The following is a 26421-nucleotide window of genomic DNA, read 5'->3' on the forward strand; positions in this document are numbered from 1 at the left end:
GTTCCTCATGCAAATAACTACAGAAACTATTTTGAATTAAATATAAAATATTTAGTGCTAAAAGAGTATATTTATTTAAATAACAATCACCCAAAGGTTCCTAATTAAGAATTGTATTCAGTGCCTCCACTATTAGTTTATTAGCCCATGACATGAATTATTCAAAATAAAAAAAAGGATGTCATAGTTATCTGAATCTTCTTTAGTCTTACTTTTTTCGGTCATAACCAAAGATTTCTCTAATGTGCTTGGATATTTCTTCCTGAGGCTCTCCTTCATCTTCGATAAAATCTTCCATTTCAGAGTCGTATTCATCATCATCGTCATCTTCCTCTTCATATTCTCGCTGCCTTTTGTAACCAGTAGGGAAGGGAAGCCTTTGAGGACCTAAGAAACCATTATTTATAAGAACATTACAATTTAAAATAGTTCCAATGCAGTTCTATGTAAACTGAAATTGTGAGTCATCATTAAGATGGTATCCTTTAAAACCAGAGCAAGCAGGCTGGCCCTTAGCACACAGCCATCATCTTTGCTGTGTCATGGTATCCAGAAGGAACAGAACTCCTGTTTTATCCCAGGGCTTACCAGAAATATCTTGTTACATTTTCTAGCTTAGTAGTGCCAATATTTCTGAATTTATAAGATCAGTAAAATTTCTTTCTTTCTTTCTTTCTTTTTTTTTGAGACAGAGTTTCACTTGTTGCCTAGGCTGGAGTGCAATGGTGTGATCTCGGCTCACTGCAACCTCTGCCTCCCAGGTTCAAGCAATTCTCCTGCCTCAGCCTCCCGAGTAGCTGGGATGATAGGCATGTGCCACCACGCCTGGCTAATTTTGTATTTTTAGTAGAGATGGGGTTTCTGCACGTTGGTCAGGCTGGTCTCGAACTCCCGACCTCAGGTGATCTGTCTGCCTTGGCCTCCCAAAGTGCTGGGATTACAGGTGGAGCCACCGCGCCCGGCCAAAATCAGTAAAATTTCTAAAAATAAATACAATTTACAAACCTCCACAGAATCATTAACTTTTGCCAAGACACCAAAAGTAGCAACTACCATCTACTATAATCACAATTTCATTTAAAAATTTAAAGTTGAATGAAGTATGAATGACTCTCAGAATTATATTGTTCAAACTGAGTAAGTTTGACTGTAGGAAAAACTCACTACATTATCCTTATTTTTGTCATTTTACCAAAAGACTGATAAAAACTTTGCAAAAGACAGGCATTGATCAACAGCCCAGGATCTGGGAACAACTACTTTCTAGTTTTTGATTACAGACACTTCTTTTGTTCTTCTACGGTTGTTTTTAATATGCATGGCTTGTCTCCCTAGCTTAGTTTCTCAACCTTAGCTCAATGACATTTCGGACCAGATAATTCTTTGCTGTCAGGGGGCTATCCCATGCATTGTTTGTCAGCAGCATCCCTGTCCTCTATTCAGTAGATGCCAGTGGCATCCCCCATCCCCAGTTGTGACGATTGCCAAAAGTCCCCTGGAGGGCAAAATTGCCCTTGTTAAGAATCAATGGTCTAGTTGAACTAGGAAATTTAAAACAAGTAATTCAATCATTGGTTCCTTTTTATATTCTCCGTGGAGCCTAACAAGTGCTTTGGCCGGGCGCGGTGGCTCATGCCTGTAATCCCAGCACTTTGGGAGGCCGAGGCGGGCGGATCATGAAGTCAGGAGATCGAGACCATCCTGGCTAACATGGTGAAACCCCGTCTCTACTAAAAATACAAAAAATTATCCGGGCGTAGTGGCGGGCGCCTGTAGTCCCAGCTACTCGGGAGGCTGAGGCAGGAGAATGGCGTGAACCCGGGAGGTGGAGCTTGCAGTGAGCGGAGATTGCGCCACTGCACTCCAACCTGGGCGACAGAGCCAGACTCCGTCTCAAAAAAAAAAAACAACAAACAAAAAAACCAAGTGCTTTAATAAATGTCTATTAGCATAAAGCAAGTACGACCTAGCAGCTAGCAGGTGCCACCAATGATCATATACCTTGGGACAGCAGATTCCTGAAGGATCAGTGTTTAGGACCTTGATACTAACCACTATAACAAGCAGAAACACAAGTACAATCTAAAAACAGTTCCTGGCACATAATGGGTGCCCAAGAAATATCTGCTGAATAAGCTTCCGATTACACTCTGATCCTTGAAGACAGGTCTCTTTAGTTCTCAGGAAAAAATTAATTCATCCATTGTAGCATACATATGTAAGTCACGTACATTCACCCTGAATGTTCACAAATCAAAAAGCTAAGTTTATCACACTTGGGGACATTTCAAGGGTGAACACAGAGATCCTAGACAAGTCTCTTTCTAAAGACCTTTCCAAGCCATGATCATTAAAGGAACTCTCAGCAGGGAATAGTGACTCATGACTATAATCCCAGTAACTTTGGGAAGCTGAGGAAGGCGGATCTCTGAGCCCCGGAGTTAGAAACTAGTATAGGCAACATATTGAGACCCCATCTCTATAAAAAATAAAAAGTTAGCCAGGCATGGTGGCACACGCCTATAGTCCCAGCTACCTGGGAAGCTAAGATGGGAGAACTGCTTGAGCCTGTGATTGTGCCTGGGCAACAGAGCAAGACCCTGTCTCAAAAACAAAAAAACAAGGAACTCTCAACCAGAAGCCAGATAAAACATCACGATTCTATCAACACTACAGCACATTAAAAGACAGCACATGAGGGGTTCAAAGGGTCCCTGATAATATAAAAACTCTTTCCAATTTCCTAATGACAAATATATACTCTTTCAGGTGAGGGGAAATTTTACCTTGGGCAGCTCTGTAGCCAGATAGGGGAGGCTTCATTCCATTCATCTGTCCATTGCTGGACCGGCTAATGATATTCTTGGAAGAAATTGTTTCGGAGACAACAGTGCACTTAGGCTTTATAGTGGGACCTGAGCTACTAACTGTTTGCCCAGGTCCCAAGCTGCTCACTGGTCTTCCTGGGACTGAATTACTGACAGTCCGTCCAGCTGGAATTGAGCCACTTATGGATCTCCCAGGGCCACTGACAGACCGCCCCGGGGGGCCCAAGCCACTCACTGGTCGTCGAAGTTCATGTGGACTGCTCACAGGCCGGCCAGGGCCATGAGAGCTGCCCAAGGGTCTTGCAGAACTACCTGTACCACTGATGGGTCGCCCAGGGCCACCTGAGCTGCTTGCAGGTTGTCCAGGGCCACATGTACCACTGACTGTCCGCCTAGAGGGATTTGAGTCATTGGTTGGCTTCTTGGACCCACTGATTGATCGCTCAGGTCCTGAGCTGGAGCTGCCATTCTGGCGCCTAGGCACAGGGCCAGAACTAACTGTGGGTCGAGCAACCCCTGTGCTGGGCTGCCCAGGGGCTGAGCTAGAGCTGCTGCCTGGCTGCCTGACACCTGGACTCTTAGCCTTATTGTGTGGGGTGACCATGGGCCCAGGCCTGGAATGGCTAGGATGGGACAGAGATTTTTTGGCTTTGTGCTCAACAGCAGATTTCTGAGTCCTGCTAGCAGAAGTCTTTGGGACACTTGGTGAAGAGGTGCTGGAATGAGGCTTTCCAGCTCCATTAAAAACAGGTTTGTCGTGGCCCTCACGAAGTGAGGGTTGGGAGCTATTGCCAGATCCTGCCTTGATCCTCTCTCCTGGCATGGATTTGGATGAAGACAAAGCGAGGTGTTTCTCATTGGCCATGCTGGGTCTTGATTTCTTCTCAGCATGAGGAAGGGGCATTCCTTTGGAAGAAGGATGCCTGTCTCCAGAACCTTTGCTAAGTTTTGTGCCCACACTTTCTTTCTGAGAGGGTGCCTTTTTGGACACAGTTGGAGGTAGTTTTCCATCTGTCTCAAGTTTTTTTCTCCTATGCTTTCGTTCAAGGAATTCTCGCTCCCTAAGTTCTTCTGCGGTCATAGGTCGCTCTTCTGATTTCTTCACTACCTTGATTTCCACTGGTTCAAACTGCTTTTTCTCAGCCAGCCTGAGTAAATCAGTGAAGTTCATGGGTGGTGGGGCACTTTTAAGGGGGACCTTTGGTTTGCTTTCAACTTTGGGAGGTTCTTGCTCTTCCTCATACTCCTGCTCTGACTCTGCGTGATTGTACTCAAGGAATTCATTCTCTTCTTCCATTTCATACTCTCGGTCGGTTCCTTGGCTGGTATGGCTTTCTGTTGCCTGCCTCTTCTTTGACTTTTCCTCAATAGGAATCCCATTGTAACCATGGAAATTATCCTTTGTCCTCTTGGCCATAGCTCTTGCTTTCTTGTCATGTTTGAGCTCAATTCGCTTTTTCACTAGTTCCTCTTTTCTCCTCTTCTCCTCTAAGGCTAAAAGGGACAAAACAAGAATATGTTATTACTTCAAGATCTCAAGATTGCAGTATGCTCAAGTGAAAACACAATGTTCAGGTTACAGTTTGAAGACATCTAGGAATCAAATGAGGAAGTCATTTGAACAAGTATCAATTGAGTCATCTTTACATAATGAGTGGGAGACATATGGGTTTTTCTATATGACTAAGCAAGTGGGAGACTTGGTTTTCAGCTTTAAATATAGAAAATACTTCAAACCAAATACATTACCAAGTTAAGAGAACATTAGTATCCACTTAGTAGTTGTTATTATGATTCAATGAATAAACATATTGAATCAGTTTCTTTGTATTTGCGTGAAGTAGAACTATTCGAAATAAAGACTTTAAAACTTATCTCTATTTTAGCCTCTTAGATAGCATTCTGTTAATAAAAATTAAAATACAAAATGGGTAGAAACACTTTCAGAACCAAGATTAAAGAAAGAATGGAGTTCTTACTGGGGACTTACTATGGCCAATTAGAAGACATGGCTACTAACCCCCAAAAAGCTGTTACTTCAAGGGGAGAAAAAAAGAAAACGTTTATACAAATGATCGAGATAACATATGTAAAGCCATGAATACAGGCAGTTAACCTGGACACACACACACACACACACACCCTCCCAAATCTGTTGGCCTATTATGTTTTTATAAACAGCCACTGGTTTAGTACAAGCTAGATGGTGAAGATGGAATACTTTAAAATTGAGAATAAGGCTATAGATACATACCTTTTCGTCTCAGCTCCTCTTCTTTCCTTTTAAGAAAAGCTTGTACAGCTGCTGATTGGACACCTTTAACTTTTGGGTCTTTTTTTGGAGGCCCCACTGCCAAACTATACCTTTTCTAAAAACAAAAACAGTAAAAGTTACAAGCAATTCAACTTTTAAAATACATTATTAGGTATAAGGCACTGTGCCAGGTAATAAGAGGTATAAATGTTAACTGTGAAACCTATTCTGAATAACTGAGAGATCATATAACCCATAATAAAGCTTAGCTATAAAATTTCAGACTATTTATTACGTATGGTGATTTTGGGGTACAAAGTTTCCATGTAACATCCCAAAATAATGCATAAATGAACAATTCACAGAAACACTGTTTTCAGGCTATTTTCCAAAAAAGAACCTGGACTGGGTAACTAAATGAAATCACCACTTAGAAGAATCGATTATTTGTGTTTTAAAATTCTGATTTAGGCTGGGCTCGGGGTCTCATGCCTGTAATCTCAGCACTTTGGGAGGCGGAGGCGGGCGAATCATGAGATCTGGAGTTCGAGATCAGCCTGGCCAACATGGTGAAACCCCATTCCTACTAAAAACACAAAAAATTAGCTGGGTGTAGTGGCGGGTACCTGTAATCCCAGCTACTCAGGAGGCTGAGGCAGAAGAATTGCTTGAACCCGGGAGGCAGAGGTTGCAGTGAGCCGAGATTGTGCCACTGCACTGTAGCCCGGGCGACAAAGTAAGACTCCATCTCAAAAAAAAAAAAAAAAAAAAAAAAAAATCTGATTTAGGCCAGGTGCGGTGGCTCACGCCTATAATCCCAACACTTTGGGAGGCTGAGGTGGGAGGATTACCTGTGGTCAGGAGTTAGCAACCAGCCTGGCCAACATAGTGAAACTCCATCTCTACTAAAAATACAAAAATTAGCCGGGCATGGTGGCGCACACCCGTAATCCCAGCTGCTTAGGAGGCTGAGGCAGGAGAATGGCTTGAACCCAGGAGGCAGAGGTTGCAGTGAGCCGAGATTGCGCCACTGCACTCCAGGCTGGACAACAGAGCAAAACTCCGTCTCAATCAATCAATCTATAAGTAAGTAAGTAAGTAAATGTATAAAATTCTGAGTTTAAAAACAGCCTGCCTTAGAAAGAAGCATTTCAAAGTCCAACTTTTCAAATGAACAGAAAAAACTACTCCCCACAACTATTTTCTCTCCTGACTACTCCAGATGATTTTCTAGTAGAGACTCATAGCTACATGTTTTATTTTGCTTAGAACACGGAAACACTGAGGTTTTACTTTGACCACACACAAAGGCTGGGGCAAACCACAGCAAAAAAGCATTTCAAAAAATCTATGCAATAAAGGCCCAATTCCCAGCAACCTTTAACTGTAGCTCTTATGTTCACTAAATGTTAATTTGCCTCACAACCTCCTTTTTAGACAGGTTCCTATAACACCCAAAAAAAGCTTACATTATCCTGGCACAGATGAAGTCTCTGGACCTCAGTTTTTATATAACTGCATCAAGAAATTACTAAACTCAAGTAATGTTAATTTGAACTACAAAAGGAAAAATATTTCCACTTTATAAGTACCTATTATGAGAGAAATATGATGAACATAGAGCTAAAATAAATTCAGACCAGGGATGATTCACCTCTAGGACCATTCCACATGAAATCCAGGAAATAAAATTTTTAAAGTATCCTCCTTTTTTTGTTTTGTTAGGCAGATGCATTCTCATCTAACGTACCTGTTGCTGTGGCTAGCAGAAAAAGAAACATGTCCAAGAACAAATTGAGACAACTTAGGAACAACTCAGGAACCAAAAAAGTATTCCCAAATATGTATGAAATTCTTGGAGGAAAACCAAAAGATATGTGCTTACTATAAGGCTGCCAAATACGACGTATCTTGAAACAGGCTGGAAGTTTCAACTAAATTAGTCTGCCAACAAAGCAGCTGGCCAAGGAAGCAGGCTCTAATCCAACCTGAAAATCTTGCATGATAGCAATGCTGAGAAGTGACATATCCCTAACAGAGAGAAGTCCCAAGACAGCATCCAGATTTCTTTCCCAGTCACCTTGGCTAGGCCACAGTGAGATCCTTTAAAGTCCATATCTTTGTAAATTTAATTTTAGACTCTTTCCATAGTGGATAGGGGCTCAATATTTAAAGGAGAAAAGGGAGAAGGAAAGGGAGAGGAGAAAGGAGAAGTAATACTGCTAACCTAACTAGATATATATAAAATTGCCCTTGTTTACAAGAAAAGAACCACAAACATAGGTATTAATCACAAGGATCTTACATTTTCATCGTGGAAAGGGCACCATGAATATGATTCAAATGAAGACATACAAAAAACTTATAAGCAGAGGCACACACTCACTCCACTCCATCCCATTAAGGGATTTGGAAGCAGAAGAAGGTGGATTTTTTTTCGCTAACACTTAAGATTTTCCTGGCCAGGCGCAGTGGCTCAAGCCTGTAATCCTAGCACTTTGGGAGGCTGAGGCGGGAGGACAGCTTGAGCCCAGGAGTTAAGACGCCAGCCTGGACAACATGGTGAGAACTCATCTCTTTAAAAAAAAAAAAAAAAAAAAAAAAGGCTGGGTGCAGTGACTTACGCCTGTAATCCCAGAACTTTGGGAGGCTGAGGCAGGTGGATCACAGGTCAGGAGATCGAGACCATCCTGGCCAACATGGTAAAACTCCATCTCTACTAAAAATACAAAAATTAGCTGGGCGTGGTGGTGCCTGCCTGTAAGCCCAGCTACTTGGGAGGATGAGGCAAGAGAATTGCTTGAACCAGGGAGTCGGAGGCTGCAGTGAGCCAAAATCACGCCACTGCACTCCAGCCTGGTGACAGAGCAAGACTCTGTCTCAATAAACAAAAAACAAAAATTTCCTGTCCCTGTCCATTATATAGCTCAAAGAGTTACAAAGCCCCATACAAGGTTTTCCCCAAGAAAAATGCAAATACATATATTAGCATTACTTATTTTAAACAGGACTGGTTTGCTGTCCAAATAACCCAGCATTGAGCACTATCTAACATGATTTTGGGATAGATATCTTTCGTCTTAACCTGGGACTGCAAGAGATAGAAAGTGGGATATGACAAACCAAAAAGCTCCTCTTGACTGAATACTGGTATCCAAAATGGAAAACATCAGTGTCAATGGCGCATAGTTTAATGCAGTGTTCAGTAAGCTTCAGTCATTTGCATACTACCTTTATGATTTTTGCCTTTGTGGTATACTACTCCTACCATTACTTACTATTTTAAAAAAACATACAGAGTTGGCCGGGTGCGGTGGTTCACGCCTGTAATCCCAGCACTTTGGGAAGACAAGGCGGGCAGATCACTTGAGGTCAGGAGTTCGAGACCAGCCTGGCCTCGAACTCTGGTGAAACCCTGTCTCCACTAAAAGTACAAAAATTACCCAGGCATGGTGGCTCATGCCTGTAGTCCCAGCCAGTTGGGAGGCTGAAGCACGAGAATCACTTGAACCCAGCAGGCAGAGGTTGTAGTGAGCCAAGATCACGCCACTGCATTCCAGCCTGGGCAACAGAGTGAGACTCAGTCTCAAAAAAACAAAAACAAAAACATCATGAGCCGTTATTATAGCTTTACCTCAGCAATAATATCCACAAAATGACTTGACTTGAACAACTAGTTATATTTTTCCAATTCATATAAAAATACATACGATTAAGCCAGGCACAGTGGCTGACACCTTTAATCCCAGCACTTTGGGAGGCCAAGGTGGGTGGATCATGTGGTCAGGAGATTGAGACCATCCTGGCCAACACGGTGAAACCCTGTCTCTACTAAAAATACAAAAAACTTAGCCAGGTGTGGTGGTGGGCGCCTGTAGTCCCAGCTACTCGGAAGGCTGAGGCAGGAGAATGGCGTGAACCCGGGAGGCGGAGCTTGCAGTGAGCCGAGAGCGAGCCACTGCACTCCAGCCTGGGCAACAGAGTAAGACTCTATCTCAAAAAAAAAAAAATACATACTATTAAAATAAAAAATATTTTATTTGTAAAAAAATGTAGAAATATTTTAAATGGTATATTTGTATACCATTTATATCCAGGCCGTATATGTGCTGCTCTTTAAAAACACTGACTGAGGCCGGGCGTGGTGGCTCACGCCTGTAATCCCAGCACTTTGGGAGGCTGAAGCGGGTGGATCACCTGAGGTCAGGAGTTCGAGACCAGCCCGGTCAACTTGGAGAAACCCCATCAAAATACAAAAATTAGCCAGGCGTGGTGGTGGGCACCTGTAATCCCAGCTACTCTGGAGGCTGAGGCAGTAATTGCTTGAACCCAGGAGGTGAAGGGTTGCAGTGAGCTGAGATCGCACCACTGCACTTCAGCCTGGGTGACTGCACTCTACCCTGGGTGAGAAGAGTGAAACTCTGTCTCAAAAAACAGAAAAGAAAAGAAAAGAAACACTGACTTAGGGAACAAAAATACAGGAAAGGCAGAAAAACAAGGAAGGTGGTGTTCAGGAACTCAGATTTGCTTTGAAAACAACAACAAAGGCTACTTTTAGCTTTTTTTCAAAATATACACCTATTCTCATCAATTTATACGTCAACTTCAAATTCTGCCTTTTTAAACACCTCTAATCATTAAGGATACTTAAGCTGGTCTCACATTTAACCCAACAACTTTGCAGTACTTGTTGTACTGTCCTTATGATGCAGCAGAAACTCAATAAATCTATACAATGTCTATTTTGTTGATCTTCAACAACTTAAAAAGCTAGCAGTAAGGCAAGGTCAGCACTGCTTTAATGAGGCTTAATCTTGTTTATATAAACTGAGCCATAATCAATTGATTTCTTATATCCTCTGTAGCTTAAAAATGTACTCAGCCCAGGCATAGTGGCTCACACCTGTAATTCCAGCACTTTGGGAGGCTAATTCGAGAGGATCGCTTGAGCACAGGAGTTCGAGACCAGCGTGGGCAATATAGGGAGACCCTGTCTCTCCAAACAATTTAAAAATTAGCTGGGCACAGTGGCATATGCCTGTGGTCCCAGCTACTCGGGAGGCTGAGGCAGGAGGATTGTCTCAGCCAGGGAGGTCGAGGCTGCAGTGAGCCATGGTTGTGCTATGGCACTCCAGCCTGAACAACAGAGTAAGACCCTATCTCAAAAAAAACAAAAACAAAAAACAAAAACCAAAACCAAAACCAAAACCAAAAAAAACCTCAACAGCACAAATACCAATAAGATATTAAAACACTCTTAGACAAAGTTTAGGTTCACAACCTAAAAAAAAGACTGGGTCACTAGAGATCATCTTTATATTTTTGGAAATATCTTTGAATGGCCAGGCATGGTGGCTCATGTCTGTAATCCCAACACTTTGGGAGGCTGAGGTGGAAGGACTGATTGAGCCCAGGAGTTCGAAACTAGCCTGGGCAGCATAATGAGACCCCCATCTCTACAAAATATACAAAAATTAGCCAGACATTGTGACACACGCCTGTAGTCCCAGCTACACAGCTGATGTGGGAGGATGGCTTCCGCCCAGGAGGTGGAGGCTGCAGTGAGCCATGATTGTGCCACTGTACCCCAGCCTGGGTGACAGAGCAAGACTCTGTCTCAAAAAGAAAATCTTTGAGATAAAATTCATATACCACAAAATTCATCCATTTAATGTATACAGTTAAATGGTTTTTGATATACAGTTGACCTTTAAACATGGTAGCATGGGATGCCACCACCCTGTGCAGTAAGAAAAAATCCCGGCTGGGCGTGGTGGCTCACCCCTGTAATCCCTGCACTTTGGGAGGCTGAGGCGGGCAGATCACCTGAGGTCAGGAGTTCGAGACCAGCCTGATGAACATGATGAAATCCCATCTCTACTAAAAACACAAAAAATTAGCTGGGCGTGATGGCACGCACCTATAATCCCAGCTACTCAGGAGGCTAAGGCAGGAGAATCGCTTGAACCCAGGAGGTGGAGGTTGCAGTGAGCTGAGATCACGCCACTGTACTCCAGCCTGGGCAACAAGAGCAAAACTCTGTCTCAAAACAACAACAACAACAACAACATTCCATGTATAACTTCTGACTGCCTAAAAACTTTACTAACAACTCAAAGTTGACCAGAAGCCTTACTGATAACATAGTCAATTAACATACATTTTATGAATCCTGATATACTTTTTTCTTAATTCTTTTCAATATTTCTAGGCTATGTTCATCTGCAGGTTTTTTTAAGTTGTCACAAATTTAAAAAAAACTTATTGGAAAAAAATCCATGTATAAGTGGGTCCACAAAGTTCAAACCTATGTTGTTGAAGGGTCAACTGCATCCACAGAGTATAACCAACACCACCATCCGATTCCAGAAAATTTTAATCATTCTCCCAAAAAATCTCTTAGCTTTAGCAATGACTCCATGTTCTTGTCTCCCCTCAGCCCCTGGCAAACGCTAATCTACATTCTGTCTCTATGCATTTACAAATTCTGGACATTTCATACAAATGAAATCGTATAATATGTAGCTATGATGGTTAATTTTATATGTCAATTGGACTAGGCTATAATACCCAGTTATTTAATCAAACATTAAGCATTACTGTGAAGGTATTTTGTAGATATAATATCTACAATCAGTTGACTTTAGGTAAAGAATACTACCCTCCATAATGTGGATGGGTCTCATCCAATCATGCCAATGAAGGCATAAGAGCAAAACCCGAGGCTTCTAAGAAAAGGAGTTCTATCTCAAGACTACAGCATGAACTCCTGCCTGATTTTCCAGCCTGCTGGCCTGCCCGAGAAATTTCAGACTTGTCAGGCCTCCATAATCAATTCCCTAAAATAAATCCTACTGGTTCCATGGAGAACACTGAGAGATACAGTGGCCTTTTGTATCTGGCTTCTTTCACTTAGCATGTTTTCAAAGTTCATGTTGTAGCATGTACCAATATTTCCTTCCTTTTTGTGGCTGAATAATATTCCATTGTATAGATATACCATGCATTATTTTTATATTCATCAACTGAATATTCGGATTGTCTCTACTTTTTGGCTATTATGAATAATGCTGCTGTGAACATTTGTGTACAAGTTTTTATGTGGATGCACATTTTCCTTTCTCTTAGGTATATGACCACAGATCTTTTTCTCATTGAGCAGGCAAGACCTTTCAAAAGGGGGTTGCAATAGACCCTGGTATCAAAAGATGTGTTGTAATGGAATATTTTAAAAGACAGTTCCCCAGAGGGGCAGCCCAGTGGAGAAACATTTTTAAAAAGAGAGAAAAAAAAAAAAAAGCTTCAGGCTGGATTACATTATATTCTATTTAATAACCCAGAAGAACTATTTGGCACTTCCCCTCGCATCACATGGTCATATTTAGCTCTAGCAGCAGCACATCAGGATGCACCCATCAATTCTGAATCTGAGTCAAGGCACCAGGCTGCTTCATTGTTTGAGCTTCATGGAAAGCAGCTGGACAAGAGTTTCTTTTATCCTAAGCATATCCATTTTATTACACTGCAAGCCAACTCAGTCATTCTGCTACACCCCAATGAATGATCCACCACAGTGAAGCTTGTCATTTAAATACAACATCAGAGATTTTGCCAAGATTTGTAACTCTGAAGCCAAAAGCTTCAGAAAATATTAAGCCACTTTAAAACATATCTGTTCCTTGCATTTAAACTGTATCATCTAGGCCAGATTAAGAAAATAAGGAGACATCAGTCTAGAAACATGTGTACACCAACTACTGTATGTTATGTTGGAATCGATAGTCAATCCCTGGCCAGGCGTGATGGCTCACGTCTGTAATCCCAGCACTTTGGGAGGCTGAGGTGGGTGGATCACCTGAGGTTGGGAGTTCAACACCAGCCTGACCAACATGGAGAAACCCCATCTCTACTAAAAATACAAAACTACCCAGGTGGGATGGCGCATTGCCTGTAATCCCAGCTACTCGGGGAGGCTGAGGCAGGAGAATTGCTTGAACTCGGGAGGCAGAGGTTGCGGCCCGCCAAGATCGCGCCATTGCACTCCAGCCTGGGCGACAGAGCGAGACTCCGTCTCAAGAAAAAAAAAAGTCAATTCCTCCATGAAAGCTGTTCTTTACCCAGGAGATAACATATTGTTTCAACTGTAGAAAATATAAATTTCTTGATGGCTTTACATAAGAGATTTATAACTGGTTAGAATTAGGAGTTAGGAATATTCAAAGAATGCTGCATCCTTAACTTTAATAATCACCACAGTTTTTAAAAATTTTCTCAGAACATCAGAGTCAGAGAAAGAAAGTAGGCCTGGAAAACCAATGGTTCCATTAGAACTGCTTAGCTGGATGGCTAAGAGGATAAAAATTAATAACCTGCCCCAAAAGATGCTATTCATAATTGCTATGGAGTTAAATGTAAATTTTACTGTTATTGTGTTTATAAAAACATACCTGATTATAAAATGTAATAATATCAGATAGGTGTCTCATGGAGTCTCTAGTCCAACCTCTATGTTAGAAATGGCCCAGAACACCTGTGTATTTACTGGCAATCACACGGTTTATAGCAGAGTCTGAATTAGAATCCAGATCGCCTAACTCAGCCCCAAAATGTTCTCACTACAACACATCTCATTTTTTTTTTTTTTTAGAAATACATAGGGTCTTGCTTGATTTGTCACCCAGGCGGCTGGAGTACAGTGGCATGACCTTGGCTCACTGTGGCCTCAAACTCCTGGGCTCCAGTGAGTCTCCCACCTTAGCTTCCCGAGTAACTGGGACTACAAGCACACACCACCACAACTGGCTATTAATAATTTTTGTATTTTTTGTAGAGATTGGGGGGGGGGTCTCACTTTGTTGCCCATGCTGGTCACTTCTAATTTAACTCCAGCACTTTCTTTTTTTTTTTTTTTTTTTGAGATGGAGTCTCGCTCTGTTGCCCAGGCTGGAGTGCAGTGGCGTGGTCTGGGCTCACTGCAACCTCCACCTCCCAGGTTCAAGCAATTCTCCTGCCTCAGCCTCCCAAGTAGCTGGGATTGATTATAGGCACCTGCCACCACACCCAGGTAATCTTTTGTATTTTTAGTAGAGACAGGTTTCACCACGTTGGCCAGGTTGGTCTCGAAAGCCTGACCTCATGATCCGCCCACCTCAGCTTCCCAAAGAGCTGGGATTACAGGCGTGAGCCACAATGCCTGGCTCCACCACTTTCATCTCTAGTTTTTAATTTAACTCCAACACTTGGATCTCTAGTTCTAACCTCCTTTCCCTAATTTCCACCTGCCTCTTGGATAATGCCAGTATTTCAGAAAGGTCTACAACCAAACTTCTATCTTATCCTCCCTCACCTTCAGACTCTACTTCTGTTAACCATGCTGGCACTGTCCTAAACAAGCTGTAAATATCCTTCTGCCTATCAGTTTCCAAATGATTTTGGTTCAGCCTTTACATTTGTCTCCCATCAGACTCTACTGTATACTAAGAATGTCATTAAAAAAAAAAAACAAAAAAACAAAAAACAGAGTTACTGCCTGAGGCTGGAGTTGGGGATAGGGAACTGGATGGGTTCAAGCTGTGTAGGTAACAACCTTCCTCACTATATCATCCTCAGTACACGCCCCTCATTCAACACAAGCTCATGATTAAGAGCAAGAACTCTGGAGCTAATCTGCCTGGATTAGATTCTCTGCTCTACCATATCTAGCGTTAGCTCTGTGACCATGGGCAAGTTACAGGCAAGTTACGGGCCTCAGTTTCCTCATTAGTAAAATACTGTTCATTATATGGTTATTATGATGATTAAATTAATTAATATATAAAGTGCTTAGAATAGTGCCTGGCACAGAGTAAGCACTATAAAGGTTAATTGTTATTCAGAAAGAGATTATCTTGGTAGTGATGGGGAAGGGAAATAACAGAACCTCTATGGGAATAAGGTGAACAGTAGTTTCTAAAAGACCCTCTCCCTAAAACACTAGTTGAGAGGTACTGCTCTAGGCTAGAAATCCAACACTGCCCCAGACATGAGACAAGTCATCTTCAGATCTGTGAAAGAAAATGGAGAGTCTATTTGGGGCTTCTAAATGTTGTTCAGCCCTGAGGAGGTTGACTTTGGAGACGGAGTCTTGGAGCATGACCTATTAATTAATGACCTTTTGTTTTAAATTAACTTATTTTTTTGTACCAGGCTCAGACCACATGGCTGAGATAAAAGACCCTTGGCCAGGCATGGTGGCTCATGTCTATAATCCCACCACTTTGGGAGGCTGAGGTGGGTGGATCACCTGAGGTCAGGAATTCGAGACCAGCCTGGCCAGCATGATGAAACCCCATCTCTACTAAAAATACAAAAAAAAAAAAAAAATTAGCCAGGCGTGGTGGCACATGCCTGTAATCCCAGCAAAGACTGGAAGGCTGAGGCAAAAGAATGGGTTAAATCTGGGTAGCAGAGGTTGCAGTGAGCCAAGATCATGCCATTGCACTCCAGCCTGAGTGACAGAGCAAGACTCCATCTCCAAAAACAACAACAACAACAAAAAACCCTTCACCGGGCGTGGTGGCTCACGTCTGTAATCCCAACACTTTGGGAGGCCAAGGCGGGTGGATCACTTGAGGTCAGGAGTTCAAGACCAGACTGGCCAACATGGTGAAACCCGATCTCTACCAAAAAATACAAAAATTAGCCGGGCACAGTGGCTCAGGCCTGTAATTCCACCACTTTGGGAGGCTGAGGCAGGTGGATCATGAGGTTAGGAGATCGAGACCATCCTGGCTAACACAGTGAAACCCTGTCTCTACTAAAAATACAAAAAAAGTAGCTGGGCATGGTGGCGGGTGCCTATAGTCCCAGCTACTCGGGAGGCTGAGGCAGGAGAATGGCATGAGCCCGCGAGGCGGAGCTTGCAGTGAGCCGAGATCATGCCACTGCATCCCAGCCTGGGCAACAGAGCAAGACTCCGTCTCAAAAAAAAAAATACAAAAATTAGCTGGGCATGGTGGTGCATGCCTGTAGTCCCAGCTACTCGGGAGTCTGAGGCAGGAGAACTGCTTGAACCTAGGAGGCAGAGGTTGCAGTGAGCTGAAGTGGCATCACTGGACTCCAGCCCAGACGACAGAGCAAGACTCTGTCTCCAAAACAAAAAAAACCTGACTGAGATAAGAGACCCCTTTACTATTACACCCTTAATGTGGAATGTTAAATACACCCTTCCCAAAAAAGAAACACTGCCTACTACCGAATTGCTGCAACTATGCATTAACCTTGTACAGAAAATACTGAAATCCTGTTAAGCTTCCCCAGACCTTGCCTATATAAAAGATTCTCAAATCTCTCCATTTTGGAGTACTCCATTTGGCTATTATGAATAATGCTGCTGTGAACATTTGTGTACAAGTTTTTATGTGGATGTATGTTCCTTTTTCTTAGGCATATGATCATAGATCTTTTTAACATTGAGCTAGCAAGACTTTTCAAAAGGGGGTTGCAATCAGACCTTGCTATCAGAAGATGTGGTACTGGAATGTTTTAAAAGACAGCTCCCCTATCCCATAGGGGTAGCCCAGTGGAGAATCATGTTTATAAAGAAAAAAAGCCACAGGCTGGATTACATTATATTCTATTTAGTAAGGCAGAAGAACTATCTGGCACATAAGAGAATGCATACATCCTGAAATACACACATTTTGAAATTTTCTGCTGTAGGATTATCTGTCTGCTTTGTGGAGTCTGCGTCTTCCCAGGTAGCCATCCTCAAACTGCTCTCAAATAAGCTCAATATCATATTGCCAGGAACTCGTTATTAAGGTTAACAGATCCAAGGGTGGGGAGCAATCCAGTTACAATCCATTATAGATCAAACATTACCGCAGAAAAAAGTCATCTACAAAAACTTTTTGTTGGCCCACACTGTTCTCTAAAAGAAAATGTAACTACTATGCAAATCGTGGGCTTTTTTTAAATACATGGAGCTTGGCACCTATCATTTTTTATCCAGACTACTTCAAGAATTTACATTATCTACCTGGCCCCTGAAGACATCTGAATTTGCTGTCCTAGTTAATGTCCTGGGCTCTTAGTTTCACTACCTATGGTTCTTATCCTTAAGGGGCTATAGGCAGACCCCCAAATTCTGGTATACCTGGTACCACATGAAGGTTTGCCCTTTACCTTTCGGTTTGTGGCAGTGGAGGTCATACCAGAGCTTCAGCAGCTTTTCTGGTTGTTTTTCACAGTCTCACTGGGAGAAAGACCATATAAGTTGGCTTATGCTTTACAAGCCATCAGTTATAGCTATGTGATGGCCCGGTGTGGTGGCTCGCGCCTGTAATTCCAGCACTTTGTGAGGCCAAGGCAGGCAGATCACTTGAGGCCAGGAGTTCGAGACCAGCCTGGCCAACATGGCGAAACCCCATCTCTTAACTAAAAATACAAAAGTTAGCTGGGCATGGTGGCGTGCGGCTGCAGTCCCAGCTACTCAGGAGGCTGAGGCAGGAGAATCGCTTGATCCCGGGTGGCAGAGGTTGCAGTGAGCCCAGATCGCATCACTGCATTCCAGCCTGGGCGACAGAGTGAGACTTTGTCTCAAAAAAAAAATTACAGCTATGTGAAACCTGTAAGAATCCACATTCTAAGCTCTAGTATTCTACCAAAACAAGTTAACTACTTTGTTTTTCCTACTGGAACCCAGGGAGAAAAATCAAGTGCAAGTTTACCAAAAATATCTTTTCTCCTTTATATATAAACAGAGCCAGTGACGACAACTTGTTTCATCACCTTGATCAGCAGTTATTATATATTCAGTTTTCCACTGGGAAATGATAGTGTGCCTAATATTTCTGGGCCTGATGCAATCCTACCTTTAACATAAAAAACTATTTGTTAAAAATTAAGAAACAAAAAAATGATAATTAGGGAAATACTCATAGCTTCTCAAGACAGATACAATAGGTAGCTTTAAAAAATAAAGCTCTGCCGGGCACGGTGGCTCATGCCTGTAATCCCAGCACTTTGGGAGGCCAAGGCGGGTGGATCACAAGGTCAGGAGATCGAGACCATCCTGGCCAACATGGTGAAACCCCATCTCTACTAAAAATACAAAAATTAGCTGGGCGTGGTGGTGGGTGCCTGTAATCCCAGCTACTCGGGAGGCTGAGCCAAGAGAATAGCTTGAACCCAGGAGGCGGAGGTTACAGTGAGCCAAGACCATGCCACTGCACTTCAGCCTGGTGACAGAGGAAGACTCTGTCTCAAAAAATAAAAATAAAAATAAAGCTCTGGCCGGGCATGGTGGCTCATGCCTGTAATCCCAGCACTTTGGGAGGCCGAGGCAGGTAGATCACGAGCTCAGGAGATTGAGACCATCCTGACCAACATGGCGAAAGCCCGTCTCTACTAAAAATACAAAAATTAGCTGGGTGTGGTGGCATGCGCCTGTAATCCCAGCTACCTGGGAGGCCGAGGCAGGAGAATCGCTTGAACCCAGAAGGTGGAGGCTGCAGTGAGCAGAGATAGCGCCACTGCACTCCAGCCTGGTGACAGAAGGAGACTCGTCTCAAAATAACAACAAAAAGCTCTGCAAAGAGTCTGAAGGGCTGAAGTGGCTGTACAGGTGTTTGGATTTTAGTCTAATCATCGCTAGTCACTGGATTTCCTTACCATAGTAAAGGTCTGACCTAAGAACTCTGAAGACTGAAATTCTGAGCATTAGCTCTGATAGGTTCCAAATGAAGGTGGGAGAAGTTGGCGAAGAGGGAAAAATGAACCAATCAATAGAGAGAGATGCAGCCTAGTTAGTTATTGCAAAGCCTCTGTGGTTCTCAGATCAATTAATCAAGTAAATTTATAACAGCAGGGTGTGTATAGGGCAGGGAGGGATGTAGCCGTCTTTTTTTTTTTATTTTATTTTTCTTTTCATTTGAGACAGAGTCTCGCTCGGTCACCCCAGCTGGAGTGCAGTGGCACGATCTCCACTCACTGCAACCTCTGTCTTACTGCAACCTCCGCCTCTCAAGTTCAAGCCATTCTCCTGCCTAAGCCTCCTGAGTAGCTGAGATTACAGGTGTGCCCCACCATGCCGGGCTGATTTTTGTATTTTTAGTAGAGATGGGGTTTCACCACGTTGGCCAGGCTGGTCTCAAACTCCTGATCTCAGGTGATCTGCCCACCTTGGCCTCCCAAAGTGCTGGGATTACAGGTGTGAGCCACAGCACCCGGCCAGAAATAAAGCTGTTAATTGATAACGATAGTCCCCAACTCTCTATTTCTTTGTTTTTATAATTGTGAAATATCATAGACATAGTGTACAGGGTAACAGATTATTACAAAGCAAGTATCCTTTTAAACTACCATCCAAGTCAAGAAACATTTCAAGACAGGCCTGGCTCAGTGGTTCACACCTGTACTCACAGCAGTCTGGGAGGCTGAGGTGGGCTGATCACTTGAGGCCAGGAGTTTGATACCAGCCCTATCTCTACTAAAAACACAAAAAAATTAACTGGGCGTGGTGGTGCACCCCTGTATTCCCAGCTACTCAGGAGGCTGAGGCAGGAGAATGGCTTGAACCTGGGAGGCGGAGCTTGCAGTGAGCCAAGATTTCGCCACTGCACTCCAGCCTGGGCAACAGAGACTCCGTCTCAAAAAAAAAGGAAAGAAAAGAAAAAGCTTTATTTCTTTTAAAATAGGTAACAAACAAACAAAAAAACAAACATTTTATTTCTTTTAAAATAGATGGCAAAAAAAGAAAAAAAGCTTTGTTTCTTTTAAAATAGATGGAATAAATATGGGGAAATGTTAATATGCTAAATACGGGGTTTGGGTATATTAGAAATGTGTTAACATTCCTTATGTTTGAAAGTGTCCAAATTACTTTAAGCTGATAAGGAAAAAGTAAATAGAACAGTTAGATGAATCAAGTTAAAGCAAATCAAGTAAAGCACGAAATTTGGCCGGGTGTGGTGGCTCACACCTGTAATTTCAGCACTTTGGGAAGCCGAGGTGGGCGAATGACTTGAGGAAGGAGTTCAAGACCAGCCTGGCCAACATGGTGAAACCCTGTCTCTACCAAAAACACAAAAGTTAGCTTGATGTGGTGGCAGGTGCCTGTAGTCCCAGTTACTCAAGAGGCTGAGGCAGGAGAATTGCTTGAACTCAGCAGATGGAGGTTGCAGTGGCCGAGACCATGCCACTGCACTCCAGCCTCCAGCCCGGACGACAGAGTGAGACTCTATCTTAAAAAAAAAAAAAAAAGAAGAAGAAGAAATTTAACTACAGTCTTATTCTATTCCTCAATAGTTTCTTTTGTGACTTTAATTCCACATAAAAAGATAAGAATTATAATGCTGGTAACTAAATCAAACTTCTAGGCTTACTAGCTTTGGCGGGGAGAGGTCAGAGAATGCATGATTCATAAAATATATGGCTATATTATCTATTAATTTTTTTTTTTTTTTGAAATGAAGTTTTGCTCTTGTTGCCCAGGCTGGAGTGCAATGGCACGATCTCAGCTCACTGCAAGCTCCACCTCCTGGGTTCAAGCAATTCTGTCTCAGCCTCCTGAGTAGCTGGGATTACAGGCGCACACCACCATGCCCGGCTAATTTTTGTATTTTTAGTAGAGACGGGGTTTCATCATATTTGTCAGGCTGGTCTCAAACTCCTGACTTCAGGTGATTCTCCCGCCTAGGCCTCCCAAAGTGCTGGGATTACAGGCCTGAGCCATTGCGCCCGACCATCTATTAAATTTTAAATTACTTTTTTCCCCTTTTTGATTCTTCTGTTATTCCAATCATAGATAATGCATATATTATGACATATACACATATTTTGAAATTTTCTGCTTTACGATTATCTGTCTGCTTTTCTCCCAGCAGCTACTGGCTTTCAGAATAAGAAATGACTTAGTTCTGATTCTTCCATAGAACAGTACTGGGCATCAAAGCTAGTACTATCTTTGACCTTTACTGAAATTCAATAAGATCTAGAATGAAATACAGACCAAATTATGCAAAGATGAATGGTTACTAGACCCATTATTGATTCATCTGGAAAATTTACAGATGCTTCTAGAAAGTAAATCTGTTGATCTGGGTTTCAAAGGTTTGAGTCTATACCTTCAACATGCAAAGCTTATGACTCACGGCTTAGAGGAATGGTTATTCAGAGTTCTTGGCATAACGGATGGCTGTGTGTGTGTATATATACATATATTTATAAACATAAATATAGACCTTTTTCAGATCAATATTTTCAAAGGGATAAAAGAATGAACTAGCCTCAGAAGACAAAAAAAAAGCTGTAGAAGAGAAAAAAACGAATATTGCAATATACGAATATCTAGGAAATGGAGAGCACTTCGTCGGAGCTCAATAAATTCTAGCTGAATTGACTTTGAGAGCCGTTTTAGTTCTACACCTCACTGCTCAAACCGCAGGCATCACCATGCAACTTATCGGTTTACAGCTGTGCTGTGGGTACCATCTGAAAATCTGGAAATGATTAGCTTATGCAAAACAGCCACAACCCCCAGAAACCAGGCGCTCTCCACCACTTTACCATTTAAGTCTTACACCGCTCTTGCGACTGTAAGCGAATTGACAAACATCTACTGAGCAAATGGGACCTAGATTTTAAACAAAGACTGAAATCTGGAAGGCTACAAGTAAACAGAAGCTGAAACTAGCTCACCTATTCTGTTGGCCAAGGATTTCGTGGAATCTGCTAACCTTCTCTTCCCAAAAGATGATACCCATCCCCTGGGAGGTGATAATTTAATCACCTCGGTGGCTGAGTGGGTGGGGCCGAGTCAGAGAATTCTTTCAAGAAATCGCTAAACGTTTGACTTGAAGATCGATGAGAAGCCAGCCAAAAAGCTATCAAGCCAAGGACCCCAAACCCCCTAACTCCCTTACAGACATATTTCCTTCCCAATCTCTGGGCTGAAGTTTATGTGGAAGCCAAAAACTACCAGAGCTAGAATCCACCGCGTGCCAGGCACAGCTCACTCACGGCTTTCACACAATTCTAGCTACAACACCCAAACCTCAAAGTCCCTGTTGCAGGGGTAAATAAGCTGGCGAAACCCATTCACAGGAAAGCTCCCGCGTCTCGTCCCAAGCTCTTTTCTCCCGAGTTCCCAAGAGTATAAACCCAAGAAAAGGAAATAAGGCGTCCGGGTCTTTCCTCTCCCGGAGCCGATAGGCGGCTGCCTAGAAGTTTCATGGGCCACACACATTCCGAACTTGGAAGACTAGGGTCCCCTACATTGATGCCCCAGCTGCTACTTACCGGCACATTGTTGACACCTTGTCCCTTGGAAGCTATCATGAGAATTTCTCTGAAGTCCATGTTGGGCCGAGGCGGGAGAGACTGGGCCAGGCACTCGGAAAGGACTGACAGCGCACCTAACCGAGGCGCCCAGCTACAGCCAAGTGCACTGCCTCGGGAGCCCCACTCCCACCCCGCCTCTGCGGGACCACTTCCGGCGCCTTCCTATGCCGTCTGCCCGCCCCCTTCCCTCCACGGCCTATATCCTTTCAGGGCCGCCACAGAGCTCGCGAGTCCCTGCGTAACTTCCGCTTTTAGGCCGAGACACGTACAAACGTGATACGTGGCTGCTGGCGTCGGCCCGAGGGGCAGGGACTAGGCATTTTAGCAACCAAGGGGGTGTGGCTAAGCGAGAGAGCGGCTTCGCTGGTGGCCCGGGCGCGCGGTCTTGTCATCTTGTTGCTCCTTGTGAGCGCTGGGTAGAGAAAGTGAGGGGGTAGAGGGTTTACTTGCCAGGCCTGGGTTCTCTGGGTGTCACGGGTAGGCGCTTAGATCCAAAACGGCGGCGCCACAACAGCTGAACAGACGGATCTCGAGCCGGGGTTTGGGCTACTTGTGTCTAGGCGCTCGCGAAGCTGCGCAGGCGCACACAGCAGCGCCGTGGTCCTGTCTTGGATGCACATTACTCAAATTCGGCCACATGCTGTGCGCTTACCTCCTACTCAGATGCACGCGTGCCGGGGATGGGGGCACGCGCTTACTTCTTTTGCCCCGTTTAGAAAATAAGTTTTATGTGGAGCAGCCAACCTGTGTTTTTGCTCAGGCAATGGATTAAGGAATTTCTCACATACAGACCCAGCCTTGACATAACTTTGGTGTACTGATGAACATATGCTTCATATTCATATTCATTGGGATCCTAGTCCTGACTTCCTTTGGAGAGTTATCTTGGATCTGTAAGGTCATTTCGACTTAGCAAAAACACTGAAAATAATTAGGCAAACCTGGGTCTGCAAGTGGGAACCCGCCAGGGGATTGATAGCAACAGGTACTCGGGATCTTTTCGGTGGGATGGAAATGCCTCCAAACTGGATTGTGGGGATGGTTGCACTATACATGTACTAAAAATCGTACACTTAAGACGGGTGAGAATGATACAGTATGTAAATATGTCAAGCTGTTAAAACATGCTAGACAAAGCTGCTGGGTCTTACTCTTTGATGGTTTAATGCTGCGAACGTAATTCAAAATCAAAGCTGTTGGAACTTTATTTTGCGCCTTAAAAGAATGTCATTATGGAACCTGAGCTACGTAACAGGCAGCTGCGTTTGTTCCTCTGATTATAGATTAGCCTTTCTTTCCTACATCGTTTTGTGAAAACACAGGGAGAAGACAGCCATGTACAAACCAAGGAGAGAGACCTCAAGGTAACCACACCTTGATCATGGAATTCTAGCCACCAGAATTGTTAAGACAATAAATGTCTGTTGTTTAGGCCACCTAGTCTGTGGTACTTTGTTATTGGCAGCCCTAGCAAACGAATACACTGGCATGTGGTGTTTTCAATTAATGCCAACCATCATTTCTCAAGGAAGCTCTTCCTGAGCTATCTCAGGGCCGCTTTTATAAATTCTTACAGCCCCCCAGTATTTCCCTTCATGCAACATTTTACAGTTTGTAATTACATATTTGTTCTTTTTTTTTAACTATTGGCTATATCTGTGATAGAGCTATGAAAATGGGCATAAGCCTGTTTTACCCATCACTATTTCCATCACCAGCACAGTTCCCTGCTAATGCACATAAAAGCTGCAACAAAGATTTTTTGACCAAATTAATAAATCGATAAGTGGAAAGCTCCCAAGATTCAATATTGTAGTACTTAGCATACATTGAGCCATTACTATATGCTTAGTGCTTGACATGGATTATCTGACTTAATCATGAGTGTTGTATAAGGCATTTCCTGTTACTGTTTTATAGATGAAAAGCTGAAGCTTGAAGAGATGAAATTAGACTTATACTGTACCATTAGTCAATCGGAGAGCCAAGACTAGAACCCTTAGATTACCCAAACCAGACTATATTTCAGTTAGCCCATTTGAACTGGTACAAGTCTATGTACATGGAGTTATAATGTAAAAGGGCTTGGATTAGGTAACTAATACCTAGTTAGTCAAAATCAAGAACAACTGCTGGAGGTGGGAATGAGGTAAGGAATGAGAGGAGCAATTTTCATGTATCCTTGTAAAATATTCTATCATTGAGTGCTGCAAATACTTCCTGGGAAACTACTACTGTGTGCCCAACCTTATGGATGACACAAAGAAAGACCCATATCCTGCCTGCCTGATCAGAACTTTTAATTCTTGTGTGAACACAAGTAACAATTATGTAAAACAGAAAGTGCTAACTGTATTAGGGATACAAAGTGTGGGGAATAGCGTTGCTAGATTTAGCAAATAAAAATGTGGACATCCAGTTAGGATCTTGCTCTGTCACTCAAGCTGGAGTGTGGTGGTGTGATCACGGCTCACTGCAACTTCGACCTGGGCTTAAGCCATCCTCCCACCTCAGCCTCCCAAGTAGCTGGGACCACAGGTGTATGCGACCACGCCTGGTTAAATTTTGTATTTTTTGTAGAGACGAGGTTTCACCAAGTTGCCCAGGCTGGTCTTGAACTTCTGAGCTCAAGTAATCTGCCCGTCTGGGATTCCCAAATTGCTGGGATTATAGGCATGAGCCACCGTGCCCAGCCCATCCAGTTAAATTGGAAAGACATACACCAAAAATCATTTGTTGTTTATCTGAAATTCAACTTTAGGTGTCTTGTATTTATCTGGCAACTCTAGAAGTGTTGGAATTCCAGCTACAACATTACATTTAGAGAGTGTGAAAAGCATATTAAAGGGTTGAAAGAACAAGTAGTGGGTGTATTTAGGAGAATGCTAGGAAATAAAGGTCAGAAAAGTAAGTGAAGGTCGGGCAAGGTGGCTGACACCTGTAATCCCAACACTTTGGGAGGCCGAGGCAGGCAGATTGCCTGAGGTCAGGAGTTCGAGAACAGCCTGGCCAACATGGCAAAACCCTGTCTCTACAAAAATACAAAAATTTGCTGGGCATGGCGGTGGGCGCCTGTAGTCCCAGCTACTTGGGAGGTTGAGGCAGCAGAATCGTTTGAACCCGGGAGATGGAGGTTGCAGTGAGCCGAGATCATACCACTGCACTCCAGCCTGGGTGACAGTGAGACTCTGGGCATGAGGAAGGACAGGTGAGTGTGATACTTCAGGATACTTGGTGATGAAGAAAAGGCAAGTGATATGCAATAACCAGGGTGGTGGGTAGAGGCTGTTGGTAAAAAGGTAAACTCGGGTAGTGTGAACCAGAAAGAATGGAATGAACTGGGTCTTTGCCAACCGCAGGTCCAGGCTCTGCTGTGGAAGGGCTGTGTGTCCTTAGGCAAGTTTCTGTTTTGTACTTTTTGATGTATGGCACAGTATTTGAATATAAGGTTTGATGTAAAAAATTTTCAAACAAAAAAATAACATAAAGCTCCCATCAGCCTCCCTCAATCTCATCTCCCTCCCTAGAGGATATTACCATATAAAGTTGCTGAGTATGCTTCTGAGATGTTTGTGTACACAAAATTATGCCTAATGTACAATATATAATGTACATATATAAATGTACTATATATATGTAGGATACATAGAACATATAATATTAGCATATCAATATAAATCTAGGATATGTATCTTTGAAAACATGTAACTTGGGTGTGTCCTTGGTTTATTTATGGAAATACACACACATACATATGTATATGTGCTGTGGGCTGAATTGTGGTCCCCTCAAAATTCATGTATTGAAACCCTAACCCTAACCCCCAATGTGAACATATTTGGAGACAGGGCCTCTGAAGAGGTAATTAAAGCCGGGCGTGATGGCTCATATCTGTAATCCCAGCACTTTGGGAGGCTGAGGCAGGCTGATCACTGGAGGTCAGGAGTTTGAGACCAGCTTGGCCAACATGGTAAAACCCCATCTGTACTAAAAATACAAAAATTAGCCAGGCATGTA

The 26421-nt window shown here is 43.1% G+C and overlaps 1 protein-coding gene across 1 annotated transcript in view; it reads right to left on the minus strand.

Annotated features, from left to right (window-relative positions):
- Positions 1–22943, minus strand: part of SPTY2D1 (SPT2 chromatin protein domain containing 1) — a 28649-nt gene extending 5706 nt beyond the window's left edge. Inside the window, exons 1-4 of the mRNA XM_004050802.5 lie at positions 22363–22943; positions 5083–5197; positions 2787–4322; positions 213–387 (exon numbers count right to left, since the gene is read on the minus strand). Coding sequence (XP_004050850.1) covers positions 213–387; positions 2787–4322; positions 5083–5197; positions 22363–22422 — 1886 coding nt within the window. The 5' untranslated portion in view covers positions 22423–22943. The remainder of the gene's footprint in view (positions 1–212; positions 388–2786; positions 4323–5082; positions 5198–22362) is intronic.
- Between the last annotated feature and the right edge of the window lie 3478 nt (positions 22944–26421).

This window comes from Gorilla gorilla, chromosome 9 (assembly GCF_029281585.2).
Source record: "Gorilla gorilla gorilla isolate KB3781 chromosome 9, NHGRI_mGorGor1-v2.1_pri, whole genome shotgun sequence".
Classification (NCBI taxonomy): Eukaryota; Metazoa; Chordata; class Mammalia; order Primates; family Hominidae; genus Gorilla; species Gorilla gorilla.